Genomic DNA, 16,809 nt, shown 5'->3' with positions numbered 1-16,809 from the left:
AATTTGCAGTTTTTCGCTCCATGACCAGTTTTTTGCAGTTAACGAAAAAAAACGACGTATTGAATCAAAACTATTTTAGCAACTTTTCCATTTATTTATTTATTCAGCGCCATCTACCATATGTGAGGTGCGGCGGTCTTATTTTATTTCCAACTCATCTAAAGTTTGAACATTTTACTTTTTACTAAAAACAAAAAAAATTAACAATATTTTTCACAAATCTATAGTATAGTAAAATAAGTTATTATAGTAAAAATAACTTTTAGGTTCAAGCCTTCCAGCCCCTCAGTTCAAAAAGTTGCCCTCAGTTCAAAAATCTCTACCAACACCGGTTCTACTAACAACCCACACTGACAGGTGAGGTTAGTTTTGGTCCAGAAAAGATAACTCAAGGACACCTTATCTTCAACCCACTCAGTTATGATCATTGAAAGAGTAGAATTCTTCATGAAAGAATGAAAAAAGGAACTTTCAAAATGACCTCCACTGACCTTATCAGCCGTCAGCTCCCGGATCTTGATGATCTGGACCCGGAACTTCATGAGTAGATTCTCCAGGACCAGACACTTTTCCTTCCAGTCCTCCTGACTCATGGCTTCCTCCACCTCGGACGCCATCGCAACTCTCTGGGACACAAAGAACAGTCGGTTGATCACGGTCATTTCCTGTGGGAAAATTAGCTCTTTGTTTCCCATGTGACGATGAGGTCATAGGTCAGCAGTTTAGTAGGACTATTTTTAACTTGTACAGATAATAAACAGCAGAGTTACGGCATGAAATAAATAAATATGAGATTAAAATTCCAAATTTCTATGCATCCTTTAATTCCCCAGTCTGATTTTTTCCACATTTATTTTGTCTAGAAACATATTTTAAATACATTATGGTGTTTAAGGTCGTTAACACATTTTAATTTTATTTTAAGGTGTTAATCCACGATGAGTTTACGTTTCATTGACTTCACTTTCTTATTAAAAATCAATTTCGCTTTGAGTTTGTCTGTTTTTCATCAATTGACACAATTAAAATAATGTGACATAATGTGACACGTGTTTTAAAACAAGCCAAATTCCCGCCAATTTGTGCAAGTTTAATTCCTGTTATGGGAACTTTGTTGTGACCGAATACAAATCTGTAATCATAGAAATAGTTTTAAGGATTTGATTAAATCTTATTTTTCATCATCATTTTAACATTTATATTTTTTTGCACTGAATTTTAGTAAAAAAACAAACAATTGTTAGATATATTGTGTATTATGTTTGTTTGTATTTATTCTTCACTATCTTAGATTAGAGTATTTCTTTTTAAGATTATTATTATTATTATTTTCATGTCCCTGAAAAGCACAGGTCAGAAGTAGCTGTTTAAATGTGCTCAATTAATATGCCTTTTGCGGTCAAAGACCAGCTTCTATTTTTACTTTTAAATAATGTCCCTTGAATCTTTGAAACAAAGAGTTTCTTCTGTGTGAAACTACATGTTTAGTTCTATCAAGTTCCTACAGTATGAACGTAACTATGGGATAACATGAATTAATTGGATTTTTTTTTTCAAACATGTAAAAAATATTTAATATTTGTATATAAAAAAATAACAAAATAGAAAAATGAAGTCAAACTAACCATAACAACACTAGTTAGAAAAGTAGGAGAAATTAAAATAACTTTTTATCCCAACACCTTTATCAATATTACACATTACAACAAGTTGTACTACTGTGGTATTGATACGAAGAGGAATTGAGTAGGGCTTATCCTAAAAGAGGAATTTGTTAGGAATGTCCTGGAAGTGAAGAGAGTGTCAGATAGACTGTTGAGTTCGAAGCTTAAATTGAAGGTGTGATGTTAAATGTTATTAGTGGCTATGCCCCACAGGTGGGACGTGAATTAGAGGAGAAGGAAACATTCTCAGTTAGATGAAGTGATGCAGAATATCCCCAGAGGTGAGAGAGTGGCAATTGGTGCAGACTTCAATGGACATGTTTGTGCAGGAAATAGAGGTAATGAAGGAGTGATCATCAGGTTTCGTATCCAGGACAAAGTTGGATAGGATCAGGAATGAGTCAATCAGAGGAACAGCACATGTTAGATGTTTTAGAAATAAGGTCAGAGAGGCCAGAATGAGATGGTTTGATCCAGAGGAGGGATAGTGAGTATATTGGTAGAAGGATGCTGGGGTTGGAACTGCCAGGCAGGAGGTCTAGAGGAAGACCAAAGAGAAGGTTTATGGATGTAGTGAAAGAGGACATGAAGTAGGTGGGTTTGAGAGAGGGGGATACAGAGAACAGGGTTATTATTATTTATTATTATCCCAGCCCATATATACCATACACTAATGTATTGGTAACTTGTCCATTAACACTATTCTTTTTCTAGATTACCCTTCCTCATCCTTACCACTTTCTCTTCCATATACATATTTATTAACATTATTTTGCACCGTATTTAAACAAATGTATAATACTTTGTTAAAGATAAGCTTAACCCTTTAGATTAAGGCTGTTAAAATCAATCACACAAGAAGCAATAATCTTTTATCTATGTATCAATCAGGAAGTATGACTCTGAGTACGATATTGTCTATTTATTCCCAGAGGTCAACATGAATTTTTCGTGAAACAACACATCCATCAACTGACAGCAACACAAGTTTCAGCCAGTGACGGCGCACAAGTCGCATAAACAAAGAGTTTGTTGTGTCGCAAGGCAAGCCAGCAGTTTGAATATTCCAGGGTAGATCCCAGCTGGACCAATGCGGCCAGTGGGCGTTTTCACCTTGCTTGGCAGAACCACCTGGTGTTTTCCAGAGCGGCAGTCGAGAAAACGGGGCGCGAGCACCACACATGTGGGGGTGAAGGGATGAAGTCGTCTGATGGAGGGAGCAGAAGAAGATACGCCGCCTCGGTTTTTCTCCTCCGAGTAATAACCTCTCATTACTGGACTCGGCCCAGAGCGACTGCAAACATGTGTGGAGGAAGTCCATAAACTTTCCACAAGGATTATTTCTGTCGTTCGTTTGCTGTGGTAAACACGACGGCAGGGCCGGAGTCACAGATTTTTTTTTACCCCACAAGACATCTCAAGTGTCACATCAGAACCTCCACATGTGGCTTTTTTAAGCAGCGAGATGACAAAATGATTTCATCGTACTATTGTGATGCCGCTCAAGGATTTAGTCACTGACTCTATGGATGCAGTGTCGGGCCGTGAGTTTCAAACATAGGCCAGTGCCAGTAAGTAAGTAAGTAAGTAAGTAAGTAAGTAAGTAAGTAAGACATTTTTATTTATATAGCGCTTTTCCAGACCAGGGTCACAAAGCGCTTAAACAATCAAAACAATATTCAATAAAGTATATACTTTAAAGGGCAAAATAAAACTGATAACACAACAGGAGTTCCAGAAAATCAAGGAAAAGCCTGAACAAATAAAAACGTTTTAAGTAGTGCTCGTTTCAATTAATCCACCTCCTTAAACATAACTACTTTAAGGTTATTTATACACCGCGTAGATCACTGTTATAGGTCCATAAAACGTTCAAAGCATTATCAAATGAGCACCACGACAGCGCATCACTGAAAACATCACTGCGACTACCAGTCTGTGTGGTTTCCATGGCAACAGTACTCGCTTCCTGCATCAAAAGTTAGTCAAGACGAAAAACAAAACACAGATGAAAAACAGCGTTAAAGCAGCTACGTCACCTTGAGATTACATCAGTGATCGACACACAATAATGCGTTTGACTCCCAGGAATGAGAACTGTGTGGAGTCAACCCCCCCCCCCACCCCAGAGTTACATATGGACGATTTAAAGAAACCATTATGCAGAAAGGCAGTAGAAAGAGCTGTTGCATCACAGACAGACACTTGTGTGGCCCCGAATAAATGCCTTTAGTGTGGAAACATACGTCTCTTTACACTGCAGCTGCAGCTGTAACACGCACAAAAAGCATCACTAATAACCTTGTAAAGAGCAACATTATTCAGAAAAATTGCGTGTACTCACGTAGTTAATAGACTAAAAGTGGTAAACAAATCCTTTGACCGCTTGTCTCATACTCGCCTCTGAGTTACCATAACTTTCCCAACAGTTTTTTGCGCTTGATGGAGTCTACTGACTCCTTTAAGAAACATCTTAAGACGTTTTTATTTGTTCAGGCTTTTCCTTGATTTTCTGGAACTCCTGTTGTGTTCTCAGTGTTATCTTGACCTTTAAAGTATATACTTTATTGAATATTGTTTTGATTGTTTAAGCGCTTTGTGACCCTGGTCTGGAAAAGCACTATACAAATAAAAATTACTTACTTACTTACTTACTTGCTAACAATGCTCAGCTTTTCTTGAAAGGTCCTTCTTGAAAATGGCCTTCATAAAAAATCTGTTTTAGATAAACACACGTACTCTATATTTCTGTTTGTTCAGCTAACAACAAGTTTGGTTGCTGTAGCTAGCTAGCGTGCTCTGTGATTAGCCAATCGTCAACTCACAATCTGATTGGTTGACGCATCAGTCTAATCGACACCTAGGTTCGGCTTCAGGGCCCGCAGAACTGACTGTGAAGGCTTGACCTTTTAAGTATATATTTTATTGGGTATTGTTTTAGTTGTTTAAGCGCTTTGTGTCCCTGGTCTAGAAAAGCGCTCTACTAATATAACTTACTTATATGAATACTCATTTTTAAAAAGCAGCGCGACCAGAGGAAAGCTATGAAAGGAGATGAATAAACCATTTGAAATTATTTATTAAGAAGCTATTCATGGAAAATATGATAGTAATTTTACTTATATTAAGGCCCACCACTGTTTGGAGGGCAGATGATGACACACTCTAGTATCTCAGCTCCTCCTCAGCCATGATAGTGAAGGATGTGGTTTGTGGAAATGTTTTTTTTTAAACCCCCCCTTACTATGACACGTTTCTTTGGACTCTGTGTTTCTCACTTCCTGTAGGTCAGTACCAGGGACGGGGTTCAGTGGTGCGTTCAGGGTCTTTTGTGCTTCAATCTTTAGGCTAAAATAAATGTAAAGATGTGGAGGAAAGTGTTTTTTTTAAGCTATATTCATAACAGTATTGATCTGTAAGTCAATACGGCGATGAAGTAGAATAGCATTGAGACAGCGCATACCTCTGCCAAGGAGTGTACACGACATTAAAAAAAAACTTATAGGACTATAAAAACAACATAAAATAAACTACAAAGATTTAAGAATTGTGTTGGCAAAAAAAACACCTTAAAAATGAAATAAAAAAACAACTATTCCCTTGTGAATCTTAGACATTGTAATACCACAACCAAGTCTTTTAATAGTATTTAGTCAAATGTACAACAACGTTTTGTCACCCAAAAGTCACTAAAAGTTTATTTCAATGATTCTCACACATGCTCTGTTTTATAAAGTCAGCATATCTGTTTATTTTTATTCTAGTTCTTGAAAGAGCAACAATGAAAAGCCATAAAAGTAAGCGAAGAAACCAATATAACTGTTGTTAATTAAGATGGAATTACAGCACATCACAAAAAAATCGAGTTCACTTCAAAGTAAAATATTTCTTTTGACGCTCTTTACAAAAACAAACAAACGAATGACAACTTTAGGAATTGATTTTACGAAGCGCTTGTTCTTTTGTGTACTTTTCAAACAAATGGTGTCATTAGTAGGATGGATTAAAGTCTACAACGGTATACAGTGTTCAGGACCATCACTTCTGTTTAGTTTTAATCATTGCTCTTCTTAAATACCATAATACTACAACTTGTTGATCTAAAGTTAATAATAAAACTTTGTTATCTTAAACATATTTGCAATCGACGTATATACCTCATTGTCAAGGTCATCTCTTGAATCAATATTATGAATAAATAAAATCAATTTCCGTCTTTTTTACTTTTTTTTTTACAAGCCCATTGTAAATTATTTTTAAATTTAGTTTACGCAACATACAGAAGTGAAAGGTGATTGTTATTTTTTAGGAAGCAAGGTTGTATCTTAAAGTATAGTAAAATCGCACTTTTAAAAGTGAATAAATAGTTATTAAATGAAGAAACCACACTTAATAATTAATAACTTCACAACAAGAATGAAGAAAAATCTAACTTTCTACACAAAACAGTTCGAGGTCTTATAAGAGTACATATGAATTAAAATCTTGATTTTATTTTCTATTACTTTTCTTTGGATAGAGTAGAATTTAATCGGCAACACACTCCGTTAATGTGATGTCAGCGTTCTTATTGTCATCAAAATATCTCCACTCACCTGAAACCGCTCTGTGGAAACTAAACGTCCGACTTCACAACATACCAACTGCGACGTTTATACATCGAGGCTAATAATTCCTGCGGGAGTTTATTTGGGAGAAATAAAGTCAGACTTCCAGAGAGACTTCAGTCGCAAAGTCAGAGTGGTTTTCGAGCGAGCAGCCAATCACGTCGTCAGGGGGCGGGGCCATGGGAAAGAAAGAAAGCCCTGTCAGTACAGTGTCGGATCTGCGCATGTGCGGGAGTCAATGCTTTGACGCTGCACGGTTTTGCGATAAAGTTTTTTTTTAATAATTTTATTTAATTTTTTCTAGGGCGGTTTTTCTTTATTTAAAAACCGCACAGCGTAAAACAATCAAAACGATGTTGTTAATTTCATTCTTTTTTATTATTTTAAAATTAACTATAATACAAACACGGTGGCTTCATACTAATGACTTTTAAGCATTATTTATTTTGATTTGGGCTTATACCATTTTTTTTATTCATTTGTTTATATGGCGACTTTATATGAACAATTGCATGCTATGGCAAAGTTGTGTTTGTGTGTATGTCTGAGTACGGTAGTTGTTGTATAGTGGTAATATTCTAACTTTATTACGTATTATACAGCAATGTCTGTTTTTCTATTGCTAAATGTGTGTGTTATCTTATTTTATTATTTTATTCTGTACTGCCCCCACAAAAAATACCAATTGTGTATTTACAACAGTGACAATAAACGTTTATTATTCTGATTCTGTTGTTGTTTCATGTGAATATTATAGGATGTTTTTGTACAAAAGAAAATCCATTAGATGGCAGTGATGTATACGTATGCGAGATAGTCCTAATCCTGTATTTGTTTTTCAGTTGTTACTTAACAAAGACAACATTCTGAGAACATATATAATCTATTGGATTTAAACAGACTTTTTACAAGTAAAATTTAGAATAGAATCCGTCCGTGAGGGAAAATGCGTGACATCAAATTCCAATAAAATACAGATGTCATGTATTGTATACAATGTATACAATATGAATGCATATATAATATAAATGTATATATAATAAAAACATATATGTATTTACATTGTGTCTACAATTGACTTGAGATATTTTATATAGTAGAATTAGTTGGATTAGTATTAAGTAGTATTTAGTATTTTCTTTTATACGGATTTTAAGTTTAATATCTTCTTATTTTGGTATTGATAATTTTTTAAGGCCACATCAGGGAATCTGAGCAGTTGTAGAATAACGGGTAGTGACGCGCCAGTGTGTATATTTGACTGACGTGCGGTCTTGACCAATAGGCAACAAGAGCGCTGGTGCATGAAAGGACCAATGGGTGCACACGTAGACAGCGGAAGTGACGAACTTTCTTGTTGTAAAGCTCACTAGTGCAAAAACAGTTACTTAACTTTTGCGTCAAAATAAATCAAATCAAAATATATTATCGAACTTCATGACGTTCCCAAACGAATAAACATGACGTTGAAGCGTATGTTATTTTTCGCACTATCAAATGTGTACATAAAGCGAAAGATACAGAAGTATACTCTCGTTGATGATGACTTTGTTTGTTTTATTTTGTGGTTTGCCTTTACCGGAAGTAATAATCCAATTCCAGCATGACTAGGAAAAGGGCCGCTTCCAGCTGAGGGGAAAACTCACATGCTGCATTCAGGTAACTGGTTTCAAGCAAAAAAAAACGTCATTAAGTAATAAAAAAGAATGTTTTAAACGTAGAAAATGTTATTAATCATCTTGCTTTATGTACACTAACTGTCTACTCCGTTACCTGTCAACTAGCTGGAAGGCTAGCAACAGCATATGTGTGTTTATGTTCTCTTTCCAATTCTAAGTCAAGCAAAACAAAAACAATGGAAATGTAAATAACATTTGAACACGCTTTCAATGCAGAATAAACCACCAGAATCATGGTGGTGAAGAAGAGGACCGTGAAAGTGAAGGCTTTGGAGTTGGACGAGGAGAAACTTCAGCAGCTAATAGGTAATATTTTCCATTCAAATATAATGTGCCTTTTTCCCATTAAGAACACATTGTCTTCTTGTCACCATTTTTATAACTTAAAAAACAATGAGTGGTTAACATTTCTTGCTGCATGATACTATTGTGTTATAAAGTGATGGAGATGTACTTTTCTTGCTGTGTTTTTAGATTTTAGTTATTGCAAATGTGTATATATTTATTTATATATATATGTGTATATGCAGCTTACTCCCATCAGTACGTGTGAATGGCTGTCAAAGCGCTTTGTGACCCTGGTCTAGAAAGGCGCTATATAAATAGAGATTATTATTATTATTATTATTATTATATATATGTTTATACTGTGCACTTTGGTTGGGGGTACAAAGTAAGAATTTCATGGTACTTAGTACCTATGACAATAAAACGCTTTGAATCTTTGATGTGTTAAAACCTTGTGACAACTTTATGGACTCGATTACATTATGCATCTCTCAATATGTCAGCATCCTTATCCGTGGACGGAGAGGAAGACGAGGTCAAGGCCATCGCTCTCACGCTGCAGACGTGTCTGACGCTGGACGAGCCGGTGAAGCAGGTCAAGCTGGTGAAAAAGGTCCAAAATCTTTTTTTAATCATCTTGATATATCGATAAGAAACAAGGGTTTATTCAAGATTCTAACAATTTTCGCTGTATAGGCTGGAAACCAGTTGGAGGCGCTGACGGAGGAACAGTGTCACAGGGTTCTTCTGGGAGACTGTCTGAACACGCTGGCCCTCGTGTTCACCTCACTGCAGCCCAAGAACCCGCTGAGAAAGGCCATCACGAGGTACAGTATCTGACCCGTTTCGAGGCGTTCACGGGTCTTTAGAAAGTTTTTAATTGATAGTGTCTCTACTCAGTGCTCTGAGCTCAGTACCGGCCTGGCTTCATGATCAGACCGTGTCCCGTTTGTCCGCCCGGCTGTCGGACTGCTTGTCCAACTCCTCGCCCGAGACGCACTCCAACACCCTGGACACGATCGCTGCCTGTCTGGACGGGTTCCCTCTCGGTGAGATGATGACCTTCATTATTTTACATAAGCATTCATGAATATTTTTCTTTAATGGAAGCCGTGATATGAATAAGAAGTAGTTTACAAGAAAACAAATATTTTACTGATGCAACAGAATGATTCCTTTTTATATTTGGAAAAAAACACACGCATGACAACAATTATTTAAAAAAGACAAATAAAATAATACTAATAAAAAGGAATACCGTAATTGAAAGAAAAAGAAGAAGAAGACCTGAATTAAAATTTTAAAATAAAATAAAAGTACAATTTTTAAGTGATAAGTTTGGAGAGGGATTTGAAAGTATCATAAAAACGAGACAATATATATTAATTATATATTAATATATAATAATTTAACAAAAGGATAAATACCACAAAAATGTCAGTCTGAGAGAGTGTCAAGAAATTTAAATGGATAAATAAATTTCTATTTTCGAAAAAACTTATAGTCGTATGCTTAATTTTGTCTAATTTCAAAAAAGACATTGTATTTATGAGCCAATGTGAGTAAGTAAGTAAGTAATTTGTATTTGGTGATGATTCCCTTAAAAGCTTCTGCTTGTCTTCTCAGGTGAGAGATGTATTCATCAACTACTGCCACAAGGTTCGTGTAATATTTAATGTAATGCGTCTGGGATTCAATTTGCTGTTTGGTTAATTAACCTTGTTGGTCCTTCTACGTCGACAGTGCTGCGGTTTCTCTGCGAAGGACTGAGTCACGTCCCTCAACAGAACAGGTATGATCTCTTTATTTTAATTATTGTTTTTTTTAATTATAATGTTTACTGTTTTTGTTATTTTACATTTAAAATATTTACCATATGTTTTAATAAAATGTGTCCATGTGTCCAAAACCATTTTTTAGGTCCCTACGTAAGACCTAAGAACAGTGCTCTATATATATATATATATATGAGGACATTTCAGAGTAAAACTATGAAACTGATGTAGATTTTCTTTCTGATAAGTAGCAAACACATTTATCTATCCATTTTTATTATTATTTATTGTTTCAATCTATTATATATTTCTTTTTATCTACCAAAAGTAAAATATATGTATTTCAAAATGACCTTTATATCAAATAAACATATTTTGTCTATAGTTTTTGTTTATTATTTATACTTTATTTAAATCGAATTTAAAATTAAATGAAATAAAATCGAATCTAATCAAACCTTAGCTTTTTTAGATATAATTATTGGCAGCCCTTTAAAACAGCCTCAGAATATTAAAACTATATACAATGTAATATAATAAATTGTGTGTACAACACAATGGCAATAAAAGTTTCTGAATCCTCCACATCTCCTTCACGTGTTACTGTGTTTCTGAGAATTGTCGCCTCTGTCGCCCCCTGCTGTCCTCCCAGGGTTCTGCTAGGACGTCACATCGCTCAGGCGCAGCTCATGCAGTCGTGTCTGGCGGCGGTGAAGACCTCGATGCTGGTCATCCAGAAATCTCAAGAGGCCATCGGTGCCGCTTTAAGTGACGCCGAGGGTCGGACCGAGCTGGAGGAAACTCTCGGTGGCCTGCTGGGCATCTACATCCACATCGTCACTGACGGTGAGAAGAAGTTCGGCCCCACAAGTTTGTAAATGTTTTATATGTTTTGCTACATTTGTGAATTGTTTTGTGGTTCTTCAGAGGATTTTGTCCAGGCGGTCCAGAGTACAGCAGGGATGGCGGTGGTTCTGCTGATCCGTACCGTCGTTGGCTCAGGAGACGAAGTTGCCTCCGTGGTGAGATGAGGGCAAGACCTGAGCAAGTGTGGCCCGGGGGCCACAAGCGGGACTGTATTTAAATGGCCCTAATAGATACTAATTTCTTTTAAGTATATATATATTTTTTATTGTCTACTAGTCTTTAAATATGACTATAGTTTTGTTTTAGTACTTTTGCCCTATATTGAGTTTATTTTTGCAATTCTTTTTAAAGTTAATATAAAAATGTATTTTATATAAATATAATTAAAAAAACATATATATATATAATACTATTAAATAATAATTTTAGCGTATTTTGGCTTGATTTTGTTACTATTCTTACCGTTTTTGTTGTTAGATTTATACTTTTTGCTCTTTTTATTTTTGCCTTTCGGCGCCTCACAACAGGCGCTGTATAAAATGTGGCCCCTGAGCAAGTATAAAGCCCCCCCGGTTCTCTAGAGTCTTGTTATAAAGTTCATAATATCCATCGATTCACGTTCTTCACCAGGTGTCCAGTCTGCTGCTGGGCTCCCCAGAAGGTCTGGACTCCGCCCCTCCTTGGCTGAGACACAAGTGTGAGGCTCTGTGTTCCGAGGCCCGCCCTCCAGGTGTGTCCCTGTACCTGTGTCACGGCGCTCTGGCCATGCTCAGCTGGAAGAGAGCCATACCTGGTGCTCACTGGGAGAAGCTGCTGCTGCTCGTGCCTCACACTCTTCTGGGCCTCGACGTCAGGCAAGTGTTGAAACAATGTGTTACGATCGTCTTTTTTATGGGTCAGAGTAGTTCAAACGAGGGGCGTCAACAGATCATAACCTCAAAATCAATAACCATTGACAGGTTTTTCTTTCTGTCTTCTTCCTCCAAGTTTATTTCTCACCAATGTATACATACCTACACGTGAGCTTCAATTGACCAATGAAGCATTTGGGTTTTGGTCATGTGATGTGTGACTCGGGAGACACTGGTGTCAATAAAATGTTGAGATTTTATTGACAGTCAGACTCTCAGGCTTTTATTCATTCATACTTACGTGTTTATTGTACTTATAAAAGGTGTATAATGTTTGTAGATTACAAAATAAAATATAGCTCAGGTTTGTAGTATTAATCTGTGAGGCGTAACACTATGGGGCCTCAAGAATATATATTCTTTTGTCTAACTACTCCTAATCCCATTACAGCGAAGCCCTTCTAGTAGTTATAAGTAGTGATGGGCTGATGAAGCTTCATTAAAAAAAGGTGGAAAAGTGCAGAGACCGCCATCTCATGAAGCTTCATCAGACCATCACTACTTATAACTACTAGAAGGGCTTTGCTTTAATGGGATTAGGAGTTGTTAGAATGGAGACAGAACCCTCTAGTGGTTATATTATGCAACTGCAATTATAAGGTTACATGACGCTAACACACCTCGACTGGAGAAACAACTGTTGACACCACTGGTTCAAACTCTGAGATGTTTTATCGCAGCATCAAGGAGTCCAGCACGGCGATGGTTGTTGCCCGCATGCTGACGCTCTGGAGCGGTGCTGCTCTGGACTGCCTGCAGGGGGAGACGCAGCTCTGCCCTCCCACCCTCCAGGCGTCGCTCAGGGGCGGCTCAGACCTGCAGCAGCATCTCCTCCAGCACGTCTACTCCCACTGGGAGCACCCTCTGGACGGGGTCCGCCACCAAACCCGCTCCCTTTTCCGGAACCTGCTGCTGATCCACCAGCGCGCCGCCTCGTCAGGCGGCGACCCCGTCAAAGACCCGTACGTGACGGAGCTGACCCGGAGTCTGCTGCAGCTGGAGTGGCACATGCGGGGGAAGTACGGCTCGCTGGGTTGTCTGGTGGAGCTCTACGGAGCCAGCTACCTGCTGGGGGTCCAGCCGGGGCTGCCTGCACGACTCCTGGAGCTGATGTGCGACCAGACCGTGGCCCCGTACGCCAGCGACCTGCTGGAGAGACTCTTCGTCAGCCACAAGACGGAGCTGACGGCGGAGAGCGGCGCCTCGGAGGACGGGATGGATCGGTGGCACCGGATGTGGGTCACCCCGCTGCTGCAGGTGCTGTGTCGCACCAGACTGGACCAGCACACCTACATCCTGGACTACTTCCTGCCCAAACTGCTGCGCTGCAGCCCGTCCAGCCTGGCTCACATGGTGCGGGCGCTGCAGGACACGGAGACCTGCGGAGCTGGTGAGTACATGATGCACGTTTGTTGGACCCGTATGGAAGTAAATCACTGCCGTCAGAATATTGATTGGTATATGTTTTAATATTCTTAATGGTGAAACTTTCATTTTATTAGCAATTAATTATTTTTTTTGGAAAATTGAATGCAATAGTTTATCGAAATATTGAATTTATTTTCTTTCTTCTTGGAATTCATTATAATATATATATATATATTCATATACAACAAATATTTTAGTTTAGATTAGATTTTACTTTATTTGTCCCACAAGGGGAGACTTTTGGTTACAGCAGCGTTTTAGGGGAAAAAATACAATAAGCAAGAGCACACAAGAAAAGAGTTTAATAAAATACCTAAATAATCATACAATAGAAATCGATTTGAAATTGTTATTTCACAAAAATATGCAATTTATATACAGAAATTTAAAATATTTATAAAAGCCCCTGTGTGTTATAACCTGGTTCAGTTCTTTATATTATTTATGTGGATTATTTCTTATTTTTTTCACACATAGAGTTTGACATTCTACTTGGACATTTAATTCAAAGTACATTTTCTAAATATAATGTTTTTAAATTCATAACCATAATAGTGTTACCAGATAAAAGGCTGCAAATATTGAATTAAAAAAAGTTGTGAATTAAGGGTAATATAATAAATAACTCTGCGCCAAAATACCCCCAATTAAATATAACATATAAACATTTTCTAATGTATTTATTCAATAAAAATCACAATTACAATTTTAATCTATATTATTGAATTCAATGACTAAAAAAATTCAATACTTGATCATTTGAATAAAAGAAACTTCAGTTTCCACAATACGTTTTAAATGTGTAAATTCATTCAATATTCCAGTAGTACTGATTAAAAACCAACATCTATTTGCTAAATGATTGCAGGACCACCGGGAAGTCGAGGTGCACTTGGAGCTCTGATGACCTGCCTTCGGGCCGCTCGCGCTCAGGGAGTGGTGTCGACGTCCGAGGACGGTCTGTGGGGGGGTCTGGTTCCTATTTCTCTGCTCAAGAAGGCTCTGACGCACAAGCATGATCAGGTGACTTCTTCAACCATACGACGTGGTCGCTGCTATTGTGATTTATTTTTGTTTCTTTTCTATTTTTTACCAATGTTGCGGGTGACCCTGGTCTGGAAAAGCGCTATATAAATAAATATTACTTACTTACTTACTTACAAATAATTATTACAAACACCACGTTTGATAGAGCAAACAAATAACACTCCTTCCTTTAAGCCATATTAAGAAGTCATGAGATTTATTAGTTGTCATGAATTGATTTTAATAAATTATCGGAACTAAATAAAAATAAACTAAATAAAAATAAATAAAAACCTTATATAACAGAGAACATAGAACACAACATGCCTGAAACTGACAATATAGTAAATATTTATAAATGACACACAAAAACATGGATAAACTGGCGACACCAATGGAATATGTAAACAAACTTCTGCACTTTTTAATTCAAGCAAAAAATAAATGGGTAATGGGTGTTTTGTCTGTGGCCGCTTTTTGTTTTTGCTGCCACCTACTGTAGAGTCAGCGTAAACATTCTTTTTAAATCGAGATTTGAAGATGGCATTCTAATAAATATCGGTGCAGAAGTCGAGATGAAAGTTATACATATTCTGGCTCTTAAAACTTAACCTCTGCTCAGCGATATAAGATATGACTAAGGGTGTGTATTTTCAGAAATCTAACGATTCAATACATATCACAATACTGGGGCAACGATACAGATTATTGCTATATATTCAGAAATTGTGATACTGTACTAACAAGGATATATTTGTAGTATTGTCGAGTACTTGACTCCTTGGCAGAATTTACAGACCACATGACTCTTGACGAAGTCGTAACTGATTTAATTTGTTTTGAAACCAAAATATGTCCAAACATCAGCTTTTAAAAGCTGCTGGAGAATCACTGTATCCTCTCGACCTAAGTCATTGCCAGATCTCGCAGTATTTCATTGTTCCTGTAGCTGCGAGGACGTAATGACTGCTGCCATCTAGAGGCCAAAAGTTTAATAGCTATACAAAAATGAACTACTGTATTTGTGTATAAAAAAACATTTTTAATTTCAAGTAACATGCACATTATTCAAATCTATGAGAATAAAGAACTATGATTTATGTCCAAACATTAACTGCTGGAGTCGACTGTTTCCTCTGAAAAATAAATCGTGCTTTTGAATATCGATACAGTATCGTGGAAAAAACATTGTATCTATTAAAACTAAAACTATTTAATCACTATGTCAAATTCAAATCTTAAACAAGTAGTTTTAGCTCTAGTCGCTTCAACAGAATATCAGTTGTAAAGATAAATCACCTGCTCTCAGGTGAGGATGGACGCTCTGGGTCTGGTGTGCGAGAGCCACCGCAGTACAGAAGTCCTTAGCTCGCAGGAGATGGAGCTCGTCCGCCACTTCCTGCCTCCCAATCTCAATAGCCAATCGCCAGGAGTCCGGCAGCAGTCGGTCAGCCTGATGAAGAAGGTGTGTGTGAGACGTGAAGGTTGATTAAAGAGTGTGTGACAGAGAGACAGAATACTTATCTTACCACAGTTGCTGAGCAGAGTGAGGGACGGAGCTCAGCTGCTGCAGAAGAAGCAGAACCAGGAGAGGGAGCCGGAGCAGAGGGATGAAGCCCAGCACTCGCTTCTTCTCTACAAGGTCAACAAATCTTTTTTTTTATGATGGAACTTATGGAAGTAAACCAGTGTCATCAGAATTGTTAAATGTAACATTTCAAATGTTGAAACTCTTTTTATTGAAATGTTGTTGTTTCTAAATTTTGTAATCGTTTTATTCTTAGCATTTTAAATTCCTTATACAAATGTAAGTATACTAGTGCCACAGGACATTACTAAAAGAGTACTGAGCTACTTTATCAAACAATCAGCCAATCATGGTGTCATTATTATACCAACATTCTAATACCTAATATGAGAGGATACGATTTAAAATGTTGAGCTATTTTCTAATAAATACAACCTAAATCATCAACTATATCAATTTTTTGTATTTATTTTAGTACATTCACATTTCAAATTTAACATACTTAAGAAAATAAACTAATTCAACCTTTTAATGTAGAAATTATTGTATTTAATTATTTAATAAATATATACATATACTTCCATAAAGAAATTGAAATCATCTTGTCACATGCAGGAGTTCCTGCGGTGGCTGTGCGAGTGCTTGTTTGAGGCCCTGGCTCCTGGAGCTTCTTTCTCCAAGTGCTTCATGTCTCTTCACCTGCTGGATCTGCTGGGAACAATCTTCACCTTCAACACTGGTAGCCGACAAACGTTGCACCCATTTTATGCTCATCGTCTCCATCACCTCATTCTGTTCCGTCACTCAGAGCCTGAAGGATTCGGCCTGGGTGAGGTCGTGACCTCTGACCACGCGCAGAATGTCCTTTTCTGTGTCGCCAACAACTTCCTGGAGGTCAAAAATCTAGCCTCAGGGTTGCTATGGAAACTGCCGCCATCAGCTGTGGGGCTTCAGGTAAGTCTAAAATAAAGAAATCATTTGATGTTTGGTAGATGTTGTTCCACTCTTTCTCCACACGATGGCGCCACATTCTGCC

At 37.3% G+C, this 16,809-nt stretch overlaps 2 protein-coding genes across 2 annotated transcripts in view; one reads left to right on the top strand and one right to left on the bottom strand.

Moving 5' to 3' along the window:
• Positions 1-6,391, bottom strand: part of plekhh2 (pleckstrin homology domain containing, family H (with MyTH4 domain) member 2) — a 34,918-nt gene extending 28,527 nt beyond the window's left edge. Inside the window, exons 1-2 of the mRNA XM_087803363.1 lie at positions 6,260-6,391; positions 492-626 (exon numbers count right to left, since the gene is read on the bottom strand). Of these exons, the coding sequence (XP_087659489.1) occupies positions 492-617 (126 nt within the window). The 5' untranslated portion in view covers positions 618-626; positions 6,260-6,391. The remainder of the gene's footprint in view (positions 1-491; positions 627-6,259) is intronic.
• A 1,526-nt stretch (positions 6,392-7,917) lies between these two features.
• The window catches only part of thada (THADA armadillo repeat containing), a 96,480-nt gene continuing 87,588 nt past the window's right edge, over positions 7,918-16,809 (top strand). The window contains exons 1-16 of the mRNA XM_087802567.1: positions 7,918-7,930; positions 8,167-8,256; positions 8,742-8,851; positions 8,935-9,065; positions 9,139-9,287; positions 9,865-9,897; positions 9,982-10,030; positions 10,666-10,859; positions 10,941-11,035; positions 11,511-11,734; positions 12,472-13,181; positions 14,088-14,242; positions 15,555-15,710; positions 15,780-15,887; positions 16,389-16,512; positions 16,582-16,727. Coding sequence (XP_087658693.1) covers positions 8,184-8,256; positions 8,742-8,851; positions 8,935-9,065; positions 9,139-9,287; positions 9,865-9,897; positions 9,982-10,030; positions 10,666-10,859; positions 10,941-11,035; positions 11,511-11,734; positions 12,472-13,181; positions 14,088-14,242; positions 15,555-15,710; positions 15,780-15,887; positions 16,389-16,512; positions 16,582-16,727 — 2,457 coding nt within the window. The 5' untranslated portion in view covers positions 7,918-7,930; positions 8,167-8,183. The remainder of the gene's footprint in view (positions 7,931-8,166; positions 8,257-8,741; positions 8,852-8,934; positions 9,066-9,138; positions 9,288-9,864; positions 9,898-9,981; positions 10,031-10,665; positions 10,860-10,940; positions 11,036-11,510; positions 11,735-12,471; positions 13,182-14,087; positions 14,243-15,554; positions 15,711-15,779; positions 15,888-16,388; positions 16,513-16,581; positions 16,728-16,809) is intronic.

This window comes from Callionymus lyra, chromosome 11 (assembly GCF_982586985.1).
Source record: "Callionymus lyra chromosome 11, fCalLyr1.hap1.1, whole genome shotgun sequence".
NCBI lineage: Eukaryota > Metazoa > Chordata > Actinopteri > Syngnathiformes > Callionymidae > Callionymus > Callionymus lyra.
The sequence above is the reverse complement of the archived record's forward strand: the minus strand, read 5'-3'. Positions and strand labels throughout refer to the sequence as shown.